This window comes from Lineus longissimus, chromosome 2, assembly GCF_910592395.1.
Source record: "Lineus longissimus chromosome 2, tnLinLong1.2, whole genome shotgun sequence".
Lineage (NCBI taxonomy): Eukaryota > Metazoa > Nemertea > Pilidiophora > Heteronemertea > Lineidae > Lineus > Lineus longissimus.
Window position 1 is genome coordinate 11,481,609 of NC_088309.1, and position 27,210 is coordinate 11,508,818.

The window sequence follows — 27,210 nt, forward strand, 5'->3', positions numbered from 1 at the left end:
TTTTGTGCTCTAGGAAGGGACCATCAGCACTCTGCAATTCGATCATGCTCTAGACTTTACAACCACTTTCTTCCGAACGACTGCAAATTTGTCCCCTAACCAAATTCAGGACCCAGGAACATCTACGAGGTATCTATCTCCTTCCTTCTGTTCACTGTCTCACCGATTATAAAACGGTGTAATTACATCCCTCGGCTGAAAATAGCCAAAATTGCGATGTTGTTAAATACCGGGTTGAAGACTGAGAGACACGGCAATCTTTCTCAATGATAGCGTCATTAAACGCCTGATCATAGCAGTTCAGACTTGCTTGAAAGGCCGGGGTAATTTTGCACAATTGCAGGCTACACGTGTAATTGCTCTCTTGTCTCGGAGGTGTCGAAATCGACAGGAAACTTGCCCGGAGCTACTCGGTGATTGCGTCACGTTAGTCAGTGGCAAGAAGCAATTTCAGCGCCTTTGGACGAGGGAAGGGAAATTACCCCGACAATTGATTGTCAGCGGAAGGTTTTATCTTACCGAGGTAGATAGTTCAGCAGGGTCTGCTCATTGTGAAAGTGAAACATTTCGAGCGGCAACGGCAGGTTGCTTGTGATACGTGATGTGACAATTCTTAGAAAGACAAATATGATCTTTGGTCAGCCTAGAAGATATAGTCATGTAAAGTTTGTTTATTATAATGTCACCCAGATTTGACCAAAGAGAAACTCTTAACATTCAAACTCCTCTCTCTCTAACGCCTGGCGAGAAGGCAGACTATACCGTAGGTTCAGCTATAGCTTGAGCTAGCCTGAGGAAAAACCAACCGGTCACATCGGAAAGTGCTAAAACAAATAGGGCTCGAATATTCGGCCTTAGTCTTTTCTGTTGTGCTGAATTGACATTTGACATATACCTCCTCCTATCCAGTCGAAAATACTACTTGAAGTTGAATTATTTTTTAACCAAATCCTGTCAACCAACGTTTAAAAAATATCTTTCAGTCACAAGAATAACATCTATTCATGCCATTGTTCATGTCTCTACCATTGTTCACAACGCACCAGCGGCATCGCACGAGCAAATCCCTTCCGTTTCCGGTAAATTACGCATTCGCCTGGATCTCATTTTCTGATTGACTAGAATTGGTGACAGGTGTTTGGCCTTGGTCGAATCGTCCAAGTTTGCTAGTTCCTTCACGACCTGTACGACGCTGAGAACATATCGTGATATTTTCAGTAAAAACGAAGCTATTCCGATTTCGTTTTTAGTGAAACAGTGAGCACAATAATCCAGGAACTTGACTTCAATCTGCAACTTTTTTTGCCAAAGACAAATCAAGTTATGTTGTTAAATCATGTTTCGGACAGAGGAGGGGGGGGGGGCTTTTGATGTACTTTCTACAAGATCCGAGACCCTCACACTTCAGGCAGTTCAAAGCGCCGAGTCTGGGGGGGGGGGGGGGCTGTATGTGCGAATGATGTAATGTATGGAGAGTAATGTTTGCATTGTCATTATATTGAATAACAAAGAAAAAAACTTAAGGAGAGAGAGCGTCACTCTTTCCTCTACATGACACAGGACATTTACAAATCTGCTTTGCACGAATATGAATTGTGTTTCTTCCAACTATATAAGCGGGGGTATGACCTGAATAGGGTAAATCTGGCTACATTATAATCCGACGCTTCTTCTCATTCGTAATGAAAGCCGCAGTCTCCGGCTACAAAAGATACACTATGCAGTGGGCGTAGAAATTCAAATATTGATTTTCTCGAAGCGTCCGTATAACGGAATTACACAGGAGCATGGCTGGAGAAGGTGGATACATATTACCGTACGTCCGCATAAAATAAACATTAAATTACTTGATAGGAATGAAAATATTCTCTGGCTATTCCCAGGCCAAACTGTAAGTGTCACTGTTTTTATTTGTGTGTAATCGCTGCGCCTCTCCCCTATAAGATCCTTCCTTCTTCCTTTCAAGTTTCGTGAAAATTATTTTTCTTCTTCTTCGTTATTTTTGAATGAAGAAGAACTGTATTTCGATTGCCTACGAATCAAAGTAATTGTTGCACATCCCAGGGGTGAGCAGGAGCTGAAACCCGCAAGATTTGGACCAGATAATTATTGACAAAATTGGCCCTACCATTTGAATTCAATGTGTGAGTATGCATGCAGCCAGGTTATACCACAAGTGAGTCAACACACAATCTGCAGCATCAAAAAACGGCCCTCGGGGGCACCAGACAAATGAGGCGAAATCGACCGAGTTACTTCCAGCCGACACCTGGGAAAACGCGTGGTCGTTGCGTCGTTATTTCCGTGGCCCTGCTCCCTCTCCAGCAGTGCATTCACCGCAAAAGAAAGCAACTGCTACTCGTCCATATCAAACCGAAGCCACCCATTGTGACATCCCACTCATTAGGATCCAAATTAATTATCCAGAGTTGAATCCCTTTATAGGTGATCGATTTTGAACCTGATTACGATGATGCCAAACAGCGATTAACTCCAACGCGGATGCTGAGACAACAATGTCAATTAATTCCTGGCTGACAAGATCACTGGAGCGGTTAGGTGAACAATGTTGAAGATGCGATTATTGATGGAAGACTGGACAAGGGGCGGATGGAGGAAGCTTACCAGATTCACCTCGCGCAATCATAAACTGTAATATCGTCCTCCGATCGTGATAATCGTCGCATTATCATGCTCACGTTGCAACAATCAACTACCGGTATAGTGGCTCAATTTCCTACATGTACATCCAGCATTGGCGCTGCTCATATCTTTTGTCAAAATCTCGAATCATTTGTCTTGTATATCATTACACCATTTCAGTTATTTTCTTCCTCGTTGCATTGAAGATCAAACCACAATTTAGACACGTACATGTAGTAGCTCATAGCTCCACGAAGGTCTAAGTTACATCTCTGTCGAAGCCCTGACTTTAGCTGTCATTTTAAAGAAAACAATATTTTGGCGAACAGCCGGATAATCAAATTTCCCCTCTTTGATTTCCCAAGGACATCTGCACACAGATCTAAGTAATTCTCCACAATGGTCAGTTGTGAAATTAATTTCGGGCTCTGTTTTATAGATTAGTATAGAGAAGAAAGATCACAGCTGATAATATGGCTATTGGTGCTTTTGGAAGACACGATATTTGTGTCATTGTCAGATTATCACGTTCATAGTTTGATATCTGGTACTGCATCGATTACATAACATGCCATTGTGCAAACCAACAAAGGGCGGGCAAGGATGAGTTATAATTGGAACATCAACGCGGTTGATCACGGACAAAGGTATAGATGCGCCCCGTGAGGACAGCATATGGTCAGCGGAGGATAAAACAAAGGGCAACTGGATAGGCTGGACCTGTCGCAATAGGACAAAGATTGGAACGGCATTTTGCCATCATTCTTTGAAGTACCGTGCATACCAGAGATTAGGGTAAAGGCTAGTATTTATATAGTTTTAGGAAACGTTTCATTAAAATTATAGGTACTTATGTTCTTGCTCTATTTCACCCGATTTCTTCAAAATGATTTATCAGGATTTGATTTCAATTAGTATCAAGTAATAACTTAGCATTCTTCTCGGATAGACTGCATTTGAATAACCAATGCCATGCATGTACATACATGTATTCTCTACAGCAAGTTCCCATTACTTGGTGAAGCCAGCCTCTGGTCTTTCGGCGACCATGTCAATGACGTCTTAAGGTCGCAGTCACGGCCGATGTGGAATTATTTTCAGAGTTAACAAGATTAAGCTAACAAAAATACATTAAAAAGTAGCCGGGATAGGTGGCTTCTCGAATCTACATGTACTGTACATCGCAAAACACATCTATTTTTTTATAAAATCACATTCTGATCTGCTTCTAATTCCACATACAACGCATGCTGTACGCCATGGTTCGACCCGTTCCGCCTCGCCACCCCGACACTGGAGGACAATTAAATTTTGATGGCGAATAAAACATTCAATGTCCCAGGTGACTTGTCCGCGCGAGCAAACCGATCGAGTTTGCAGTGTGTTTATGATGAATCAACATTTTATAGATATTTAATGAAGATATCTCGATTGCGTCGGCCCATGGGACCAGTCATCAAGGCATAACCGATTTGCTACGGCCGCCAGATACAGATTCTTGCTATATGATGTCACTTGCAGATACATGTAGTAGGGTATTAATTATAAGTGACCGTACACCAGATTCTGACATGGAATCAGGTTATCAATTCGTATATGACAAATCGCAAGTAAATCTGTTCTTTTGACAATTCTCGAAATAGAATTTATCATTGTCCAATCATTTTCCAGAGCAGGTCTCCCAATTCGTACTTTCCATCATGCCGACACAATACTCAGCATCCGCGCAACCTTGTTCCCTTTGGGTTCAGCACTTAAGACCTCCTGATGAACTTGGTACTTTCCGAGGCCTCGAAAGTATAATTTGTCGTATACACGTAGCTTAAAAATCGTTTATAGCATCAATCACAAAATGTTTTATATTTTAGCGAGTCTTGGAGCTTGAACTTCAAACAAAACTTCATAAGCCGGGTGAAAAATAGCTTGGAGCAAAATTGCCTGTCGCTTAAATCCCCGACCAAGGCGGTGGGGAAGTATAGAGATGAACACAATGCTCTAAACGCAAGACACAATGGGGGATTAAACTGTACGTTCACGATGCACAATGAGCGATTTCACTGGGGGTCGAGGGGAGGAAAGGTAACGGTACAATTTCCCTCCGGTGGGAATGCGCGTGTGTTGCTGAACAACCCCGAAGTTTTCGTGTTATACAAGTTAATACATCATGCTTGTTATGAATGAATTTTCTTTCGTATACTTTCATTCTTTTTCAGTTTTAGCACTTTGTTTTATGCATAGTACATAATCTTATTTACTTCACGGTATCCGGTCCATCTATCACAATGTCTGCCATTTGTCCACAAGGAGCAAGTGTGACAGTCCGTATTATCACGGATGTCCCTGAGTATAGACGACCGTGCTGTTAACTGGATAGGCATGGTGTTTCCTGTGTTGATCAAGCCTGAATCTTCGAGGAAGTGCTAAGACACGGTGAGTACGCCCGTGACGCACCCAATATTGACGGTCGCGGATAAAATATCGAAATACAATATTGGGGACAAGGAGATGAACACGAGCGATGGACATTTTCAGCCCGGTACTCCATTTTATCGCAATGTTGACAAGACGCCATCGGAATATTTCGTTATACATCGCGGGAGAAAATCACGCCGGAACGTGGGATATGGCCAAGCGTTTGCAATCTACTACATATCCGCAAATAAACGAATGCAACAACAGTTACATGTATGCAGAGGTTTTCGTAAGCAGTTTCAACAGAGCTGTTGAGTCACAAATGAAATGACCCAGGGACAGTGTGCTCACATTGGACAACAAAAGACAGGTGAACGGCACTATATTTGTCCTGCTCTCAGTTTGCAATGGCCGTCATCAAAATGAATACCGGTTCTCTTCCATTCGACTATCAGTGCATACGGACATTATTACATGATCATCGCGAATCCCCGTACCTGATTGGACAAACAACATCATGTGACCATAAAAAATGATGCTGATCTGTTCACATATCATTATTTGTTAACCACTCATTGGTCGAAAGATTGCATTGAACTTTAAAAATGGTGAATTTATCATCAGTAGTGTGTCGGAAATTCGTGGTAGTCAAGTAGTAAAGAAAAGAAAATATACCCCGTTTGATAGGCAATATAAGATTTTCTGTCCCTCGAAATGTGATATTACCCTCGGCCTCCAACCTCCGGGGATATCGCATCCCTAAATCCAGAAAAATCCATATTTCCCAATACAAATGGCTATATTTGATAGTGTCACTATTTAAAAAAATGGACTGATAGAATAAAGCAACCCTCCTCTGAACGGTGAAACCATCTCCTCTCTACGCGCGATAGGAAACCCGCATCGAAGTATGAAACAGTGACATTCGGTAGGCGGCTGTTCTCGACAAAGGCCGAATTTTCATTTAAATACAAATGCCAGATTTGAATGATTTTGAAGTGATTTTATCAAGCGCAAGGTGCCAGTGCGAGAGATGGCGACAACAGCACAAACCCGGCCGTGGCAAATTTGTCACAGTCTGAATTAAGTCATCAACCTGTGCCGAATCTATTTTTGGTATTTTGTATAAATTCACCGCCGCAAGAGGAAGCAGGCCATGGGCGTAGCGGTCTGAAAATTGGTGGCCATCTGTGCCTGTCGTCTGTTAGTCATGTCATGTGCGCAAGCGTCGTACGCCCAGCGCGCGCACCGCCGCCTACAGCAATGAAAATTTAATCAGGCCTACCTTTTCTTGCTGTTGCTGCATCTGTTTCATCAATATACTCCGCTTTTTATCCTTGCATCGTTTGTTTTGGAACCAAACTCGTATTACTCTCGGGCTCAGATTGGTCATTTCTACTAATTGTTCCTTCATCAATGCGTCAGGCCTTGGGTTTGCGTTATAACACGTTCGTAACGTATGAAGCTGTTTTTCATTCAAGACTGTCCGAACACGCGTCGTCTTCTGTTCTGTTTTGTGTACGTGCGGCCGGATGCCTCCTGATCTGCTATTTGGCATCTGTTCGGCGTGTCCTGAAACGATAGAACAATTGGATAACCTTCAGAGATAATCATCAAACCGAAGCTGAAATGGTCCAGGGGCTATATTTTAAGCACTGTCGGAGAGTTGACGACAAGCAAACTGGTTGTAAATCTACGGTGTTAGGGCAGCTTGATTGTTTCCTGATGTTTAATACAAGAAAGTCAAGATGAAGATGGAAATACGACGATGGACAATTTGGTATACGTATTGAAATGTTAAACCGCAATATCAACATCTGTTATCAAAAGCAGGCCTTTTTACATAGGAGGTAATGCATTCTTACGTACATCACCAACTAGATTTCAAACAGTCAACTGCTCTACACATTCACAGTCAGTGTTAGCAGCAATTTTTGAAGTGATAAAACCACGCAAATTGCGTAGAGTGTTCGTCTGAAATGATTACATGTATTTCGCCTTATAATAGCAACACGCTTGAAATTTAGCTCACAGGTAAACTCTTCAAAGTAAATACAATGCTGTCGAAGATAGAATCTATATTGTGTATTTTGAATATTGCGTATTTTTCATGGCTTATACAACATTCTATACACATTTTTTGACGATGTGATGCGTATATCTTGCGCGTATAGAAATACGATGAAATAAATGAGATATATATGTTAAGAAAATTCATTTTAGAACATTTTTCATCATAAAGAATGACGAATCGGACGTGTCTCCAAGCAACGTATCCACATATTCGACACCATAATATCTTACTTCCATTTCTAAACACTGAAAATGCAAAATTTCGGAAAAAGATTCCATACACCAATTTTACCGGAGGTTTCAATCGATCTGACCTGTTGTATTGTTGTGTTACCTGTTATACCTCCGCTAGGGGGTATAACAAATTTTTTAGAGCGCTTTTTACTTCCCGCAACTGGCCTTCCTGCCTCGGTATACTACTTTCATTGATATGACACGAAAAATGTATCTTCTGCATAACACTTCCTTATCAATAATTTAGAATGTTAAAACTTGTAGGCCCGAATGTCGTACCCTAATGAAGTTCACGCAGAAATATAGTTTTAAATGCACACAGCAAGCAAGCAAACATCCACCAGCATCCCCTCAATGCAGCTCTAAAGACAAAAGTTGCAAAATGATTCTTGGCACTGAAGGGTTAACGCAACCATAACGCCGGCCAGGGTGCAGATGCCAAATTTGATCAGGGGAGTATAATCGACACCCAGTCATGACCCGGGGTTCATAAACACGGAGATCACCTCATCCCTAATTGTTTTAGTATTGATTTCAACTAACGGCAAATTGCCAATAGTTGGTAATTGTCACGTATGTTTGCGACGCGCAACCATAGCCCGTAGTACAGCGCAAAGTAATATAACATAATTGATGTATAACCCGGTTATTATTGTTTTTAATCTGATGAGGGAGTTTGTCAGTTCCTGTAGGGTCGTAGATACCAGATGCCCCGTGCACTGGGGACATCACTGAATAGCGTCAACGATGTGATATTAGGAGGTACGTGTATGTGGCGGAGAGACGCTTTTCTGCACAATAACCACAGAGGTAATATTTAAAGGGACAACTTGGTTGTGAGCAAAGTGAAGTAATATGTTTTTGGGGTTAGATATGTTAGTTTTTCATACGAAAATAGCTTCCAGCAGGACCATGACTGCTCCAAATGGGATCTTTAAAAATTATTAAACTGCAGTAAACAGTGCGTTAGAATGTTATGCAAAAGGACGCCTATCTGAAATTCGCAAGCCATGTCCAAAACCGCCTTGCAACTTTAGCAAAAATCATTATTAGTGATCATTCGAAGCCCCTCCCCTCCGAAACTGTGTGGTAATTTTAGTTAGAAAAAAATATTAACACATTTGTTGATGAAACTGTGGTAACCTTTGCTGAGAAGAAAACGACCAATTATGATTTTTTTAAACTCCCGCCTCCAAGATGAAACAATTTCATCTTCTGTGGCTTAGAGGTATTTTGAGATGGCCCCTTAGCATTTAACGTGTGGGGGTGCGGAATGTCGGACCAGCTCTATTGTGGTGTCCTTATTTTTGTAAGCAGGAGTTGGCATACACGAACCAGCTCCTTTATGACATGAAATCAAACGCAGAAGAACCTTTACAGTTGTCGACTGTTGCATTGATCTCCTCTGATGATTCACCGACATTTTAAATGTGCCACTTGTGACGACGTCAAGGACTTCCGCTGAGGCATTCGACTTCCGGTTTATGTAAATTCAAAACGTTTGAGAGCTTTCACGCGCATGACGTTCAGGAGAAGTGTTCAATTTCAAATACAAATGAGTCGTTTATAGCAGAATGTTAAAGGAATATTTTTCGATTTTTTTCTAGATTTGGTTTAGAACCGGGTGTAGAAGAGTTTCTAGTGTGTGTTGTGGCTTCAACTGCTTATAGTCATGATTTTCAGCTCTACTGGAAAACTTAGTAAGTGCAACATTTCTGAGTGTACCTATTTCTCAGTGCTACCTCTCATTGTTTGGGGAACACTAGAAAACAGAATACTCGTTTCTACGTGTCATACCCATTGTCCACACTCCCATCAAGGAAGCACCATCAGGATGACGAAAATGACTGCATATAGGAGTCTACCATTGTGGGGGTGTGGGGGTGGGGGATGGTGGTTATACTGGTGTTTGGTGAATGATAAAAAGGAGTACAGCCTCCGTGTTCATTGGTGGTTCAGGAAAAAGAAATACACATTGCTACTGTGCAGTTATAATGCATGCAAATTCGCTGAAAGTTGGTATCTACAGTATCTGTACATCTGTTTATACAACGGCATCGTGAAAATCTAGATCCAATGCGTATTGGGTTGTGTTTTAACTTGCATTCTGTCTCATTCAAACTTCTTTTTGCATTTCCTCATTGTGATGGTCTGTGGTACTGTATCAAATACCTGATCCGCCACAGAGACAACCATCGATTGACATTATTCACCAAACAAATGATGAATCCTTTGGTGCAGGAACCATGAACAATATTCCATAATCTATAAAACAAAACTAGGAACGCCATATTGATCAGTCGGCGTGCCAGAAAAAGATCAAAGGAAGACGAGAAAGCAGACGATACGACCCAACCTCGTCGTCATGTATACTTATTTCCTTAACCAGCTACACAGAAACATAGCATATCATCCCATTAGGACGAGTTTGCCGATACAGTTAGCTGCTTTATAATTCTAATCCTATAAAGACAATATAGAATCGAAGCTAAATTCGCCTTGCGTGGCTTAATAGAGAATGTACATGATATCGTTGTACACATTTAACATGCAGATGGGTTCAGCTCGTAAGTCCTAAATCCTATTCAACTTTGACGCATGTTCAGAAATTCGATTTGAAGTACTCAAGAGTATTTTATAAACTTCATACGGTACTTCGTTAAAACCAGCGGAAAACCATTTGCTCTTGTTTAGCGGAGATTGCTTACGATCTCAGATAGAAAATGAGAGTTGGGTTAACACTTTTGTTTCAAACTGATGAGAGTTTTATCTCAATGTCTCACAGTTTGCGCCGACGATATGCTTGTACACAAAGTCTCCGTTAGGATATATCTCATCTTGACACACAAGGCTTCGAGACTTTCTAGGGCAGTTTCGAGTGAAGAATGCCGATTCCGAGTGGCGGCACAACCTCTGCGTAATTTCTTCACATGCGTGTCGTAGGCTATATGCCATGCATGCCTCCACTTGATGTACACGTAGTGACGGCGTTCCATTATTACTAACACGACTTTCCATTTATTTGCCAGATTAATTTCATTTCTATATGCGGAAGCATTATGGACAGGGACCCATTAGCAAATGAAAGCCTTTGGAGACGAGGAGGATCATGCAGAGACCAGCTGGAGCCGTGACCGCGCATCCATGATCACGCGGATCGCTTCACACCCAATTTGCAGGAGGAAGCTCCGTTATTTTTCTCTGGTCACGTTAAGCGGCAAATATAAGAAAACCGTGGTCTGACCACTTTTCACCACGTGGAACGACTCCGACACGTTATTACTTATTTTGGTTCCGCTACCCAAGTTTCTTATCTTTGTCCAGTATACTTGTATAAAGTGTTCAGCGACACACTGTCAACGTCTAGCTACATTCTTTATAACAAAAGGGTGAACGTATTATTGTGACTATTTCAAACTCACGATTTAGAATATACTATTTGGTCACGTATATCTGCTTCAAACACCTTCATCACGTACGCATGAAGTGAGAATGCCAGAGAGTCATAAAAACATGTACCTTTTTTATTTCGGCGCAGCTTGCCATGTCCCCCATCTTGGCCCAGTACAAGAAAAGAGAAAAAAGTTTCGAAGTTGTTGTATTTGTTTTTGAAAATATTGATGAAAATGATGATGAAGACGCACTTTTTTCATGAATCGGCTAGACCGGGGCATTTCAGTTAACCATGACCTAGCTTGAATAAAAGGAGTGACAAGAAATGTAAGGGTTATCCTGGCATAATTCGAGTGCCATTCGCTTCATGCTTTTCTGGTAAGTGGTGATAAGTCCTGACTGTCTGGATGTGTTCTAACCTTAACCTTTCCAATGGCACTAGTCAAGGCGGGGGGGGGGGGGCTGATTCAAAAAGACTTATCAAGTTCCAGGGTGTTTTATAGAATAGAATTTGATACCTGTCGGCATCAGCTATCAAACCAAAAGCCACTCGGATGCATGGGGCTGTCATCTTGCCCAAAACCTCGGCCGCCGCCTCGGTTTCGGCTAAGTTTTAACTACCATCAATCTATCGTACCCGGTCGTCAGGAATTACTTCCGGTACATTCCAAGACGTGGCTATAAGTCCCCTCCAGTTATCGCCAGCAGAAAGTCTTCTGACTGAGCCGAAGGGCAAGCAATTTTCATTGTTTGTTATGAATATTTCAAACACATTACCTTCAGCTTTCCTTCTTGAAAATTACACGAGATAAGAATAGCAAATACAGAAACAGATATTTTTGTTGGAAAAAAGACTTTGTCGTGTGTTCAGGATCACCATAAGCTTACGACCAATGACTTACTTTTTCTCTGGTGGATTTATCGAAATAAATCCTTGTCTTTATTTATGAGGTAGTAAGTCAATAGGTTTGATATATTTGTCCCCAGGTGGCCCAAACATGTGTCCCCGGACCAAATTCATTCGAGTATTCTGTAGTATTTTCGGATTTCTCAGTCTTTGCATTAATGACTCGTTATGCATAAATACTCGTAGCAATGAATTGATGGACATATTTTATTGCTTTGAAAAGACACAATGCTGAGGTTTTAGCTCAACAATGTTTGATGGAACCAGTTTGAACCCATCCCAATCTAGTCCTCACACAGCAAACCTAATGCCATCTTTCCAAACCCCTTTTCTGTCGATTTCTGCATTCTGAAATCACTATATACATATATTGCCATTGGCTTTGGTATCTGCTTATATCGTGACCACCCAGAGCATATGACATAACACAGCTAATGCAACGTGATCCAAATATCAGAGTGAATATTTGTATATTTTCATCAATATGATGGAAAACACATTGGTTGAAAAGTGTGACGGGACGCTATTTGATAATGATGACACTTTAAAAGCGCAAAGGAAACCTGTTTTCCGGACTTAATGACTACCAATCGAGATATCACCTTTCACACCTGCTGGTTACACACAATGATGATAATGGGCAAATAATTCGTCATTCATAAAATGAGATATGACTTCCTTTCAAAGTCACTGAAGCACTAAATTTCACAACAAATGAAATATGACAGTCACCCAAAGTCATTCACAGACTAACGATCCTGACTGCTTCATTTTCGGTCTGATATTCACCAGAGAATCTGCACGAAATAGATCCAGCCATAGCGTAAATCTTCCTTTTTCTGAGAAAGTCGTAGTTTTAACACTTTAAATCGCCACCATATCAGTTTACCAAATGCTTCTTTTAATTTCATAAGGTTTGTGGCAAATATTGATTTCTTGCTCCTTTCAAAGTATTTCTTCCTGAATATACTACTAATACCAAGTCAAGTGTTGTTTACGAATGAACCAATCGGGGTGGCTACATTGGCTGCGTTAAATGCGGTATGACGTTGTTGAATAGGCCCAAAGTTCACCCGACCTCATAAAAATGATAAACGCACTTTAAATGATTTTCATTGCACACACGACCTCACTTTTTTTTCCGATATGGATAAAACCAATCTGGTATTGTCGAACCTTAAACTACAAAAATAATTGTGCTGTTGATAAAACATGTCAGTTAAAAATTGAAAGGACGAGCGGACGAAACCAAACCTGACTGTTTTATCATACTACCAAAGCAATGCATCCATATTTTAGCTGATATCGCCTTCTGATCATAGTCAGCCGGAGTGCACCCTGCCAGCCGGGGATGAGTGCCCGCCAAGGACACTAGCGCGCATGTTCATGGAGGAGACAGCAGCCTAAGACGGCCCTCGCTAATCCCTTCCCGTCTTCTTCATCAAACGCCCAAGTACGATGAACGGGATCAATAAAATCGAAAAACACAAGACTCCGATATCAAGACATGCATTAGAGAAATCTTCACCTTCAGCTGTGCAAGAGGAAGACTGCAGGTCTTAACCTTTTCCGACTTGAGATTTTAGTTGAAAAACCCAAAAGACAATACATGTACATGTAATTAAATACACTACTGTGACGTCTATCGAATAATGATCGTTTTCGTGTCATTTCTTTGTATGTCAAGTCCACGGCTTACTTGTTTAATTTCAGCCTGGTGTTTCACACTTTTTGCTCCAATGCTGTCTGGGTGTCAAAAGGTGAAAATGGGGATTGATCGGTGGGGAAATAACCAAGCCACTTTTGGTTTAACGTAAAGAGGGGGATTCGGGCCACCAAAATTAGCAGAGCCCTTTGAGAAAACCATTTCATCATTAAGCTAAACAACTATTTCAACATGACGTACGAATTCATGGGCAAGCTGGAGCTGCCTATCTTTCAATAGCAATGGCTCGTATACATCCATATCGAATGCAATTATGACACTCCACGCGGTAGAAAGAAAGCGGAACTATGAATGCGAAACTCTAGACCACTTGTATTATCTAGTTTAGAGGAAACAAGATGGGAAAAATAAGAAAATAAAAATCCTTTAGGATTATAACAGACCTTCAGTCGTGCCTTGTAACAGACATGACTTCCCACCAACTAGCATGCTCATCCACTGAAAAGAAACTGACCTTCCCTTCAAAGTCATTCATGATGTGACCACATCTAAAACGCCACCGCGCTCAAATCATGCTCTGCAAACACAGCCATGATATTACGATAGTCCATTAGCTAATTGGTGGTCGTGATTGAAGCTTTCTAAAGGTCGCGCGCGACATGACCTATAGGAGAATATTTCCATGTACCAACTAAATGTAGTAACACTACAGTCTATTCTGTTTATATCCCAGATTTATTTATTTTCATGGAGTCGATTAGACCGCACGATATACGGGATTCTCTACTGGGTACGATGCATTTTTGAATTAAAAACAATGTTCTGTTCCCTACAGCGGGTTACATAGGCGTATACCGTACCGTTAAAGGGAAGGGCCCGCCAAAAAATGGGGAGTTTTGGACGGCCCGGTCAAAACCTTAGGCGGGAATAAGGTTTCATTGATAAATATAAGGAGTTTCAAGGCCCCCAAATTACTTGTAAGGTTCAATAGATACTGGCCTTTCATTGGTTTACCGTTTGCGTATCATTTACATACTCTCATCTTGAAAAATATGACAATATTTACGATCACGTTATTGATTTTTGCAACATTTTCGGTAACGCGCCCCTTGCGGATCTGTAAGGTACCATTCGGATGCTTGAAAAATGTTAGTGGCGTGGCTCCATCTGCTACAGCTGTCACCGCGCCGGTGTTAGTCTCACGTCTTGGCGTCTGCACCACACTTGGGGAACACCTCAATGCCGTTGGCGTACTGACGAGACCAGCGTCTCTGGAGGCTCCGACGTGACAGGTCACTTGGCTGGAATGGCCCCATCTCCTCTTCACTCATGTTCATTGCCGGCAATTCTGGCAAATATCTTGAGTCGTCATGGTTGTCAAACAAGTCTTGGATAATATGCTGCCTCATTTCTTCTGTACTGTTCGGATCAGGGGCCTCGCTCTCCACCGGCCCAGAATCCACCGGCGACTCGAAATCCATACTACTATTCTCACCATTTTCCATTTTCTCCTCTCTCCAACTCACTACTATCGCTATTGACTGCGTAACATACACTAACATTCTTTCGCTATCATTGCTAACTTCATTTACCAGAACACTGGCCTCTTTGTAGCCGATTATGTAACCCATAGTGGAAACACCCGACAGCGTCGCCCGGCATGATACACGTGCTACTGGCATATTTATAACTCGTAGTAAATAAGGTTGTAAAATTATGCAAATGAGATGCCGTATAGGGAAACCATGACGTCACTAAGCAGTGCTTATTTCTGCTACGGGTGGCGCTGTTGCTTGCTTCTGGAGGCGCTATTCAACCTCTTTAATACGCTACAGACGCGTATATCACGAACTATACGGTTTTCCTCCTTCTTCATGGCGCACCGAATACAGAATATTCGCATATCATGTTGTTCTATGTAAACACAGCCTTTTGATTATTCTTCTATCAGTTCCTATAAACGTTATCGTTTGCTAGAATAGCAGCAGTCCAACATTATTAAGTAACTGCTCGTACAAAGACCAGGAGCAATGCAATTCAGGGCATTGAAGCCAACTTCCCACGGGGAATGCATTGCCCCAATTCTACCGGGCCTTAGTCGGTATCGAAGCAACTGATGCATCGATTCATTTCTATGGAATTCCTATACACCTTTCCAGAAATGGGGCACTGAGTGTCCGAAATAGTGATGTCATAAGGGGAAACTAGGCCTTATGGTGGAGGGACAAAGGATATAGTCATGGTTGACCAACACACTTGAATGCCTTTAATGACGGACAAGGGGGAAAAAGTTAGTTCCAATGCAAGCCACCAATTTCGGGAAGCATGTATACGTGAGTTACTTAATAGAGCCCTATATTGCCCACATGTTCAGCAGGCTGAATCCAGCTAAGTGTCATGCGCCGGATCTTTGAACAGGAAATGAGAGTTTGAATGTTCGTAGGCAGTGAAAACGTAAAAGTAGACTAAAACGCTGATCGTGCGAATTTTTCACTCATACAAAGCATGCAAGTGCAAGTGTGCGCACGGGATGGGAAGATATATGAGGACGTATATCATCTAAAACCATACCCAACACATGCATGAACGAGGTCTCAACGCACATGTACGAACAGCTAAAGAGCCAAGGTATACTATCTTCATATACATGGGCATTTTAACAGAACGGTCAGTAAAATAATTTGTAGCAAGTAGAAGTCAACTTTTTCCACAGCAAGTTCGAGTACTAAAATAAACACAAAGAACTGTTCAGCACTTCTATGGTATCCCGCAGAAAGGAAAGCAAAACTTTCCAAATAAATTTTACATGGACGTTATGCACAGGTAATGCATTATACACGCTCAATACACAGTTCAGGTGTGCATTGACAGAGGGTCGGGGAACATGGAAAGGCAAAATGTGCATTGAAGGGCTTCATGTCGGACAAGATAAACAATCCGTGGTCTAGTTATAGAATTAGTAAAGGTACAGTGATTGATCATAACGCTTGGCCGATGGAGCCTTGCCTGTTTCGTTGAGTCTAGACCCTTCTTCAACGCTTTGTAAGTGTGTAAGATTGTGATTTTCAGCATGAGTTGGTTTGAAATGAAGTGAATGACATGAAAAACGGACGTGTACCTTTTCACCATGTAAGACATGGTACGATACGTAAGCTTAGCTCTTGGCTTAGATACGATCGTTGCATTTTGATATTCAGAAAAACTGTTTGGAGAAGCGAGCAGGGGAAAATCGGAATAGCGTTTTTGGGCACCGAAGATTCTGTGTTTTAGGGCGGTAGTTGTTCCCCATTTTTGAGTGTGTCCGTTCTTCATGTCACGCATGAAAAGTGAACAGTGACAACGTGACCTCTATGTAATCGCAGCCTTAGACACGCGAGGACGACAAACAGCTCTCGATTTTGATAGTGCACTATGATGATTAAGTGTCAGTCCTTCAGGCCCTTCTTCGATCTACTGTGATAAAGTTTGGCTTGCGACGACAAATATATACAGTTATGGAACATTATCTATTTCAGGATAATTTTTTGTTGGAACCGAAATGAAACCGGTGGCGACAACGCAGCCAACCGGTTGTTTGTTAGCGAACGGCAGTGGGGAATTGTACGCAAACTTTGTTTACAATGGCGGGGAATGGCTTGCATGGTGTCCTAGAATTTCATCGCCTTCCAAACTATATGCTTAGAACACCACCATGCCCGCCTTGTATATTGTACGATTTGGGGATTATCACTCGATGCCATCGGCGGCGTATTACGCTTACTTTTTCAATGAATTCAAAATGAATAGAAAGTGAGTTAAATCGCCGCAGACGATATAACAGTTGTATACCAACCACGGTGGCTTACCACTGGAAACTAAATGTTTTGACAATATAATTTGCCGGGCAGACCTGGCAGATATACCCGTCCCTCCCTGAGGACATAGTTACCCTCTTCGACGCTTTGTACACCAAAACCATTGTGTATTTTGTTATCATAACCAAATTCTTTTTGATAGTATTCGGATTCCGCGAATACAATCGTCTGCGCGTAAAGACCACACTGACCTGAAATCGGAAATAAAACCGCATATTGTGTTTTGTTCGCCTTTTCGGGCAAATTTTGTCGGATTACCGCGGTCGAGACATTCTCACGGTTGCCACAAACATAGCGTTTCTGATAGTGCAGCGTGTTATTGTGGTATTGGTGAATGCAGTCGCGTAGCGTGCACGAAAAGCTTAACCGCAAATTATGTCGTCACGCCGACGACTAAATCTCGATTTGACATATTAAACGATAATTGGAAATGACCTTCGCCTTTTCCTTTCACCATGGAAGATGGAGATAACATTCTGATAATACGTTGTGACGTCACAGTCAAACATAATGTGACATGGTCGCCAAGCCCCTCGTCGGCATGGGCAAGAACCACGCTCGTTGATAAAGAGTATATTCAAATATGAAACAATTCTATTTTGAACATGAAAAAGGTCAATACATTGACAAGTCGAGTGACCGAATTTAGTGGTCCCTATAGGTACTAGCGGTAGCGACTGCAGCTGTGGTTGCGTGTTTTTGAAATTGGTTGTGACCAAAACTCCTGAAATAATCCCGACGGCAATATCATTGCACTTCATATCGGCCACGTCAGTTTGAAATGACTCAAAGATGGAGATCACACGTTGATGCTTCAAGCAAACGACACCAAACTCTCCATCACCACTCACCTGCCAACTGTAATCCCTTATGTTCATCGTTGTTATTGTTGTTTATACTTGAAGGAGATCCGTGATTTTCTTGTCCTGAGGCCCTCTCCACGACCTCGTGGTCCGCTTTACAAAACAACCCGTCCTCCCGTAAGGCGAATTCGTCCCCGGGAATTAGTTGGCGGCTGCAGGCAACGCACCGGAAGCAGTCTATATGATATATTTTATTCCGTGCTCGCATTACAAAGTCATTTTTACTGAATCCTACGCTACATTTTGCACATTTAGTCCCGAATAACCTGAAGAGAGAAAGAAGAATAAGCCATCAATAAGTGCCTAGGGCGTAACACCCAGATCTAAATTTCATCACACGTCACCATGCAGTGTGACTAAAAATAGTTTTGGCGTTTTTGAATCTGCGGAATTTTAACACAGCAGCAACATCAAGAAAAAAACCCATCGATTTAGTAATTTTTTTTTACATTGAGGAATGTTCAGTTATACATGTATAGATTTTTTTAAAATCTGTATTTACAAAAGATAATTCAGATGATATGATGCAACAATATTAATATTTACGTCTACACGCAGATAACGTTCTGCAAGCATTACGAGTCGAGATAAAAATACGCAGCATAAAAAAATGAAGGGACGCGTTTTACGCATACAGCAAGTAGGAGAATATAACCATCACTATCATTAATACATAGACCGGACTTGCATCGACAATCATTTGCAAAAGAGGCGATAGGTAAACGGTGGGTTTCCCCAGAAAGCGATCATTTCGAGAAAGCATACGACACGTCAGCTGACGTCCTAATGCTAAAATCGCAAGTGTTGTGTACGCAAAATCGCCTCAAATCGCTTTCTGTGGAAATGTACATATTCCTGTCTGGTCGAATTGCCATTAATTAATTATCCTGATCCCTGAATGAAGAATACTCTCGCCTGCCGTTATTTGAGTAAATCACTGAGATACACCACGATGCGCCTCAAAATGAGTTAACTTCTCAGCAGCATTAATTTTCTGCGATTACCGGCAAATAGAGCGACAAACATTACAATAGCAATCAATGGGCCGTCTCAGGTGGCAGCTTTCCGCGATACAACTAAATTAAAACATAATTAACTGGACATATCAACCGATTTGTCAGCCAGAATACAATGATGGGGAAGATTAGTCTCATAGAAATCAACGACTTGGTGCAATAAAGGCTGATTCGATTGACGTCTTTGACACGGGCAGGGCGGACAGGGAAGACCATGAATACGCCGACTGTTTTAAGCGGGGATCAACCACTGCTAATTTGGCTTGCAATTACGATAGGGATACCAAGTCATTAACTCGCGGTTGTTACTTTTTCTCAGATGCTGGTCGAACGAAATACTATTTCATAAAAATTATTTAAAGTTCGGGTTACAGGCTGTGATTTTGGATTTTTTCGCAGCCAATTAAAATAAAGATCGTTTTAACACAATCCTTCATTTATTGACGTGAATGGCAATCATACATCAAAAGATGGAGGAATTAAAGAGAATGGTACTGTTAACCACCAAAGCTTCACAAGAATTTTCCTTTGGCGGGAATTCGCGAGAATAAAAATCGTGAAAATAAAAATCCTCGCGAAATTTTTTTTTTCATTAAAAAAGAAAACAAAAATTCGCAATCTGACAAATTGAATTCGCGAATCGAGAAGATTTAGTTGTGTAAAGTACTGAACAATGCATTTCAATAAAATGAATGTTCTACTCAACAGTGCTTCAATTCAAGTGTTAAACAACAGTGCTATAAATACACTGCTTCAAATTCTTAAATTTTGTTTAAAATTGTTAAATCATTTCAGACAATAGTCATGAATGCAAGCACAGAATATGATTTCAAATAAAGAATTCGTGACAATAATTCAGTAGTTCAAAAACGATTTCGTTCTTGTCGTTTGCTCAACTATTTTTGGATGCATACATGATTAATGCTGTTGCTGGATAATAAAACCCTTCCAGTGCAATATGTTCGATAAATCTTTCATTTCTTCCGATGATGGTTGTCCTTTCTCACTGACAGCTATAGTTATTGATTGACAAGTCAATTACCTCAATTTACCAATTGAAATAGTCCCCAGGCCTTTTAAAAAATCAACTTACTGCAAACTGATTGAAATTTCAAAAGAGGAAAAAGTATGTTTGTTTATAGTTTATTGGTTTTATAAAGGTTTTCAAATAAACGAGTGTCAAGTGGTGCGCATATATAGCTTCTCAATGGCTGAAAACGATCGAGTTTTTAGAATCTGCTCTTCAATACTTTGACACCGACTGATCCATCTGCTTTATGGATACCAGTTCACACAATAAGAATATATACATTCGTCGAAGAAGAATTTGAGGAAGAAAATATAGGCTACTTTCTAATGAAAATATAAGCAATTTCGCGCATAAAATGGAGATATCAGCGAAAAACCATATAAACGTACAAGTGACATCACTTCTACGTAATATGTGTTGATTCACAGAGGATATTGACTGCGACATCATTGACACTCTTCCGTTCTTTTCCAAGGTTGCCACTGAGTGCGATTTGAAGCAATATCGCATGAATTTTACAACGCATGAGGTATTAGCAATGTTTTGGTACAGTACGGCATGAACTAAAAAAACACACGCTGTCGCATGCATTGTCGCAATACCATTCAGTGGAAACATACCTAAGAACTCTGATACTATTTGTCGCATACGAATAAACCTTGTATGTTTGATATATCAGAAACATTTTTTTGTCGGAGGTCAGTGTAAAAATATGTTTTATTAGAGCTTTCAAAATAGCACTACTTGAAGTTGCAAATTATTCACTGAACAAGTGCCACAAAGTTTTTTCAAACTTTGTAGCCCAAATGGTTTACAGTTATACAGTTAGCCTAACTGGTTTAACGTTTGATCGACGATACAGGCCTTCGATTTGAAACCCTATAACACGATATAGAAGATGTACTTCCAATCGCACGTTCAAAACAGGTGATAGTCTATCATAGCCATATTTCTGTAAATAGTTCAATACTTGATTCAGCATACTGTTCGAATGGGGATTATTTTGATTAGGGGAGCAAATACCAACCAGACATGCCAGGAAGGTGAGAGTTCGTAACGCAGAGCAAATGCGAATAATTCTGTTTGACGTGGAGATCACAGAAAAATATACAACCGACTCAAATCCAGCTAACCGACGGGGTTATTTTACGGCTCAGATCCAAATTAGCCCGGGTGAACACTCATTACACCTGTCTATCCAAACACTAGCGGTGTACTGCAGGCTCGCTATGATCACAACCCAGGGCTGGTTCTCTGCAGTTACGATAACAAAGATGGTGTCTTCCCCGGGAGTCAATGTCATCACAATGACAAGCGACATTTGCGCTTTGATTTCGCGCGCTGTCGTGTTTTTATGACGGCATATGGCGAGAATCACAATTCCCTTCAGCTAGAGAAACGAATCTTGCCATGTTTTTTCTGTCTTCAAGATCCGAGTAAGGCCAATGTGAAACCAACAATGTTCCTGTTGTCAATTTCAAGTCGTCAATTCTAAGTTAACAATGTTCAATGTTTTCATCAACTAAATCGGACGGGTTATATCTTAGAAAATGGAATTACATGGTAGAAGTGAAATCAAACACTTCCAGTGATAAACACACTTTCCGCCGGTACCATATTTCGCGCCATAAATTGATATCCATTGTCACATAATTTGCATTGTTGATGACGTCACAATAAACAAACCAATCAGATCGTATCCATTTTATGTTGCCACCGTCTCCTCAGAGCCTTTAACAATGTTTGGTGTTCGCTTCCATGGTGTTCGTACATCTTACTTAATATTCAGTTGTGGTATTGATATAAATTTTCGACATATTTGTTTGTTTGTTTTGCGTAGTAGATATGTAATGAATATATACAATAATCGATCAATATATCTGATTTTTTTTCTACCTTGCATAATCGATTATCTCCCTGCAGGGTTCAACGTTCCTCCTCAATTTGTATCTTTTTCGACTTTAATTGCGTGTATGTTTGCAAAGCTTATATTGTTATATAATGTTACCAAGCTACGAAGTTTAATTCAGACTTTCGTTTGTCGTTAATATTTCTCTTTGTTTCTCGAGAAGGCACAAACGTGCTTTTAGATTGGCATGCAAAAACTAGTCTGCAGCCTACTCTTCTGTATTCTACAGACACATTTGTGTAGTCGGTGCACTTTCATGCATTATCCAATTCGCGTATTAATGCCCTAATCTGCCGACGCGGCGTCATGTAGTTATGCACTAGTCTCCAGACACCAATTTTTTGTTTGCAGACATCATGAATTCGTGTGATTCTGATAATTTCCGCTAAAAAAAAATCGTCTTTGTCAATCAGACGTTTCTAAACCGCAGCCCTTTATTTCATTGCGCGTATCCAACTCCATCCTCTTGGGAACTTGACTGCCAACTCGCACCAGATGGGAAGGCCGGATCCCGAACACCATGTAATTGTAGTTTTAATTTGTCAGATTCAAACGCAACGACTGGATTATAATTCGGCATTGTCAGAAGTTAATGAAGCTATCTCTTGTACGGTATGGCGACCGGGTGAAGCCGCGTTTTCTCGTGATAGGCAACAAAGCGGCGCACTTGTTGTAGTCCGCCAGGTTGAGATACCCAACCGTGCGGGACGGGTAGGATGATTTTACCCGCGGGACAGATGAGACTAGCCCGGCGAACATTTAAACTATTAGCATGGGTGAATGTTCAGAGACACTCAACTATCTATCAATTTCATGTATTATGTAAAATTAGTTGGGCTCGGTTTTCAGTCCCATTTCAGATGCACTAAAAACACGTGCGTTAAAATTGAGTACATGATCACAGATATGGCAAGCCGTTTGCTTCAAAAAGTCGAAATGATTTTTTTCAAGTCAAGAAAAAAAATTTGAAATAAAATTTTTTTTTCAAGTCGAGATATTTATTTTTCTTCTCATTTAACTTATTGAAGTTAAATCAATTAATAAAAATTTCACTGCGAGAAAAAAATGATTATAAAAATTAAAATAGTGTTTGTAAAATATAATAATGATACATAATAAATACCGAAATAGTGTCGAAAGTAAAAATTTCATACTCGAGTAAAAATTTCATACTCGAGAAAATAATCAGTCGAGCGCTACAAAAATAAAGTCGAACATTATGACGTCATCAGTTTTTGTGTACATTGCGCGCGCCGCCTAATTCAACACCTGGCCAGCCGCGATCAGGCCCGTGTGTCGTGTTATTCTGCAAACCCTCTATCGCGTGCAATACCTGATCGTTAGTGCTGTGCATAGGCACCAAGACCTCCGCAAAATCTTCTGCCAAAACGGAACCGGTGTAATGTTTTTGAGTGTTTCTGTTTTTGAGTGTTTCCCCTCATTGTTTGGGAACGCTCAAAAATAGATTGACAAGTTTTTCTGTGTATCCCCCCTATTGAAAAGTCGTGGTCTCTCTAGCTGCCTATTGTTTGGAAACACTGACACATGGGGAACAACCACAGATGTTACACCGGCACCGAAGTGATCGCATGCACGTATATACAGCGCACTCAGAATTCCTAGAATGTCATCTAGTAGCCTGGAACAGTTCTCTAGTTTGTTTTGATCTAATGATTGTCTGGCCCTTTCAGATCGCCGGACCATAGCAACAACATCGCCTCCCGCTATCTTGCATACTGTATAGACTGGTCCCCTGCTATGTATATAGGTCTCACTAGCCAGTGCAATGGCCGGGCCTACCTGGCTCCACAAATGGCGCGACGTCATTTCATGCATACCCCTGTTCAAGTGGCTGTCGACCTTGCAGTATATCACTCTCACACATAAACCTATACATTTCTGAATAGCTTGCCGCTTCTAGAATACTTCTGACCAGCTTTCATTGTTATCAAGTAATTCAGTCATGAGAACATGGGGGCAGCACAATACAAATTACAAATTACAAATTACAAATTACAAATTACAAAAGTTTATTGAATCCGTATAAAATTTACATTTTACATGGGACGAAAATACAATAAACAGTGCAGTGCAGATAGAGAGTCAGAAGAAAAGAGAGTAATAAGTAATAAAAGTAATCAAATAATACAGAAATTACTTAAGAGTGCAAGAGAGTTAGTGGGCATTATTACAATGATTGCAGCAGTATTTTTAATAATTATAGAGCTTTCCTCACCTGAAATGCTAGATAACAGAATTTGCCGGTGAGGCGAGCTACATTGCCTTCAGCAGTTAAAAGATATAATAATAGATTTCTATTTGAAAGTTCATTTGTTAACCCAATTCGAGTTTTGTTCAAATATTTATCACGAAGGTTAGAGAGCAAAGGGCATGAACACAAAAAGTGAGTCTCATCTTCAGTTTCTTTGATTCCCAATGATAAACAGTGAGGGCACCATCTCTCATCCCTGGGGATAATAGGACGAGAGTAGCGGCCTTTCTCGATTAAAAGACAATGATTACTCAGTCTTAATTTGGTAAAATGGGACCTGTGTTCCCTATTTTGAATATCATCGAGATAATTTTCGTAGCAAAATCTATTTTTAAAAGCTACATATGTACAAAATTTCCCCTCATTTAAATCAATGTACTTCTGATAGAACTTTTCAAACCAGAACGATTTATAACGCTCCTTCATATGTTCCTTGATTGTTTTAGAGGAGATGTCTGGGTTACATAAATCAAAATTTATTTTCTTCGACAATTCCTTATAAAAAGAGAACCAGGAGTAAAAGCCCTTGGAGTGTAACAACTTTGATTCAGTAAAAGCATCTTTTAAAACTGGATTGTCAGTATTATCTAGGTGTGTGTGGTAATTATAGATTTTACATATTATATCAATCCCAATAGGGAATCTCCCAAGTTCGCTCATAGTGGGAATATTACCAGCCTTTTTATTTACACCGAGAAGAAATTTGCAAAAGCTAATATTAACATGTTCAATGACAGAATCATACCACTTCTGCTCAGTGGACCAGACTCCATGAAACTTGCCTTTCCGAAGATCTTCGGCCGACCAAATTTCGGCCCCATATGTACAAATGGGAGATATGAGTTTGTCAAACAAATTTAATCCACTTTTGGGGTTGATCCCAGTATTACGTAGGCAAGCACGTATACTAAATAGAGCCTTCTTAGCTTTACAAGAAGCATTTATTTTAGCATTTGTAAAAGACCCTGAAGAACTCAATACAACTCCCAAATATTTATAAGAAGTGCAGTTCTCCAACAAGACACCCTTAAAAAAGAAAGAATCTTTACCTACATGTCCATTTCCACATAGTTTCATCACTTTCGTCTTCTTTATATTTATCTCTAAATTCCAAGTATTACAAAAAAGTTCAAGTTGTCTTAACATTGAGTGAAGGCCCTTAGCAGTTCTGGACAGAATAATTAAATCATCTGCATAAAAAAGATGGTCGATAAAACGGCCATTTAGGCAAGGAATATGTTCCTCAGCATCAATATTTTGAGACAGGTTTGTAGGAAGGTCATTTATGAAAAGGTTAAAAAGAAGGGGGCTCAAAGTGTCACCTTGTTTGACCCCATTTGTACAGTTAAAAAAGGAGCTTTGACGACTATTTGAGCGAACGCATGCAGAGCTCTGTTGATACATCTTCTTGATAACATTGTAGAAATTACCACGAATATTGTACTTAAGTAATTTAAGGAAAAGACCATTATGCCATACACTATCATATGCCTTGCGGAAATCAACGAAGCAAGCAAAAAGGGGGGTCTTGCTCTTTTTTATATATTTATCAACAAGAGTGTGGATGGTGAAGATATGATCGGAGGTTCTTGCTCCTTTCTTAAAGCCTAGTTGAGTTGGGGTTAAAATGGTATCCTTTTCGACATGAAGTTCTAGCCTGTTGTTGAGAATAGTACTAAACAGTTTACTGAGACAACTATTAATAGTAATTCCCCTATAGTTACCTGGGTCAGACCGATCGCCAGCTTTAAAAATATTAACAATATAGCCTTTGCTCCATTGTTCAGGGTAGCAACCCTTTTGTAAAATAGTATTAAAAACTTTCGCATAACATTTTGCCAGGAAAGGCATTGAAGACTTCAGCATCTCGTTTGAAATGCGATCCAAACCCACGGCCTTGCCTCTTTTGAGCGATTTAGCGGCTTTCAGAACTTCATCTTCTCTAATTTCACTGTCGAGATTCGAGAAAAAGGGTTCATCTTCTAAAACTTTTATATCATCTAGTAGTTTTTGGGGGGTTTCAGGAGGGGAATCCAAAAGAGATTCATAATGTTTTTTCCATTCCTCCATAGCGATTGAGGAACTACCATGAAGTGACGATTTTGGATTGGAATTTCTAAGTTCTTCCACCACTTTCCAATATCCCTTAGGGTTTGATTCAGACAAATCTCGCAGTTTAGTGACAATACATGAGACACCCTGTACATCGATGAAAATTTTGAAAATTTCACCATGCCGCCTTATAACTTGACGATTAACATGGATGGTGAAATAATATTTTTATAAGCTTCTACTTATCACCTTGAGAAAGCAAAATAATAACAATTTTAAATTTTGATACCAAAATAGGGTGTCGTTGCGGCTTTTCTTTGAGCATTTTGACCGCGAAGTCTCACCTTGAGAACATGTGCACTCTGACAGGAACCAGTTCATGTCAACATCCGATTGAGCTATACATAGCATGCGAGGCCTGGTCACTGCGGACGTGCACAGAAGAAGCTGATATTTTCCTCAAATAATCGTCAGAGCTACCTCTTCACAAAATATCCAGGACACCGACATTTGAACATGCAGCAATAGCGATATGATAGGCTTATCTGTATCCATGGTAATCGCCTGAGATTGAAGAACTTTTTTTTTAAGGGGGACCAATGTTGACCTGATCACCACTGACTAGTGAGACCATATGTGGGCATTAGAATGCGAAGTCAGCAAGAGAACGGCTGGGGACGAGTCCACATACTGTACACGAAAAGTGATGACGTCATAATGTTCGACTTATTTTTTCTGTCTCGAATGTGTTTTTTTTTTGTTGAATAGGAAATTTGTCATTTACAATAAATTTTTATCGACTTGAAAAAAAATTTAAAAGAATTAGAAAAATAATCAACTGATAAGTTGTATATAAAAAAATTAATGAAAAAAACTTTTTACTTAA

The 27,210-nt window shown here is 40.4% G+C and overlaps 1 protein-coding gene across 5 annotated transcripts in view; it reads right to left on the minus strand.

Annotated features, from left to right (window-relative positions):
• Nucleotides 1–27,210, minus strand: part of LOC135482627 (insulin gene enhancer protein isl-1-like) — a 56,601-nt gene that overhangs the window by 23,663 nt on the left and 5,728 nt on the right. For 3 of the 5 annotated variants that reach the window (XM_064762843.1, XM_064762842.1, XM_064762846.1), the window contains exons 4-6: nt 18,034–18,311; nt 10,882–10,917; nt 6,341–6,627 (exon numbers count right to left, since the gene is read on the minus strand). In XM_064762843.1, the coding sequence (XP_064618913.1) occupies nt 6,341–6,627; nt 10,882–10,917; nt 18,034–18,311 (601 nt within the window). The remainder of the gene's footprint in view (nt 1–6,340; nt 6,628–10,881; nt 10,918–18,033; nt 18,312–27,210) is intronic. The other 2 variants (XM_064762845.1, XM_064762844.1) reach the window with 1 other exon arrangement.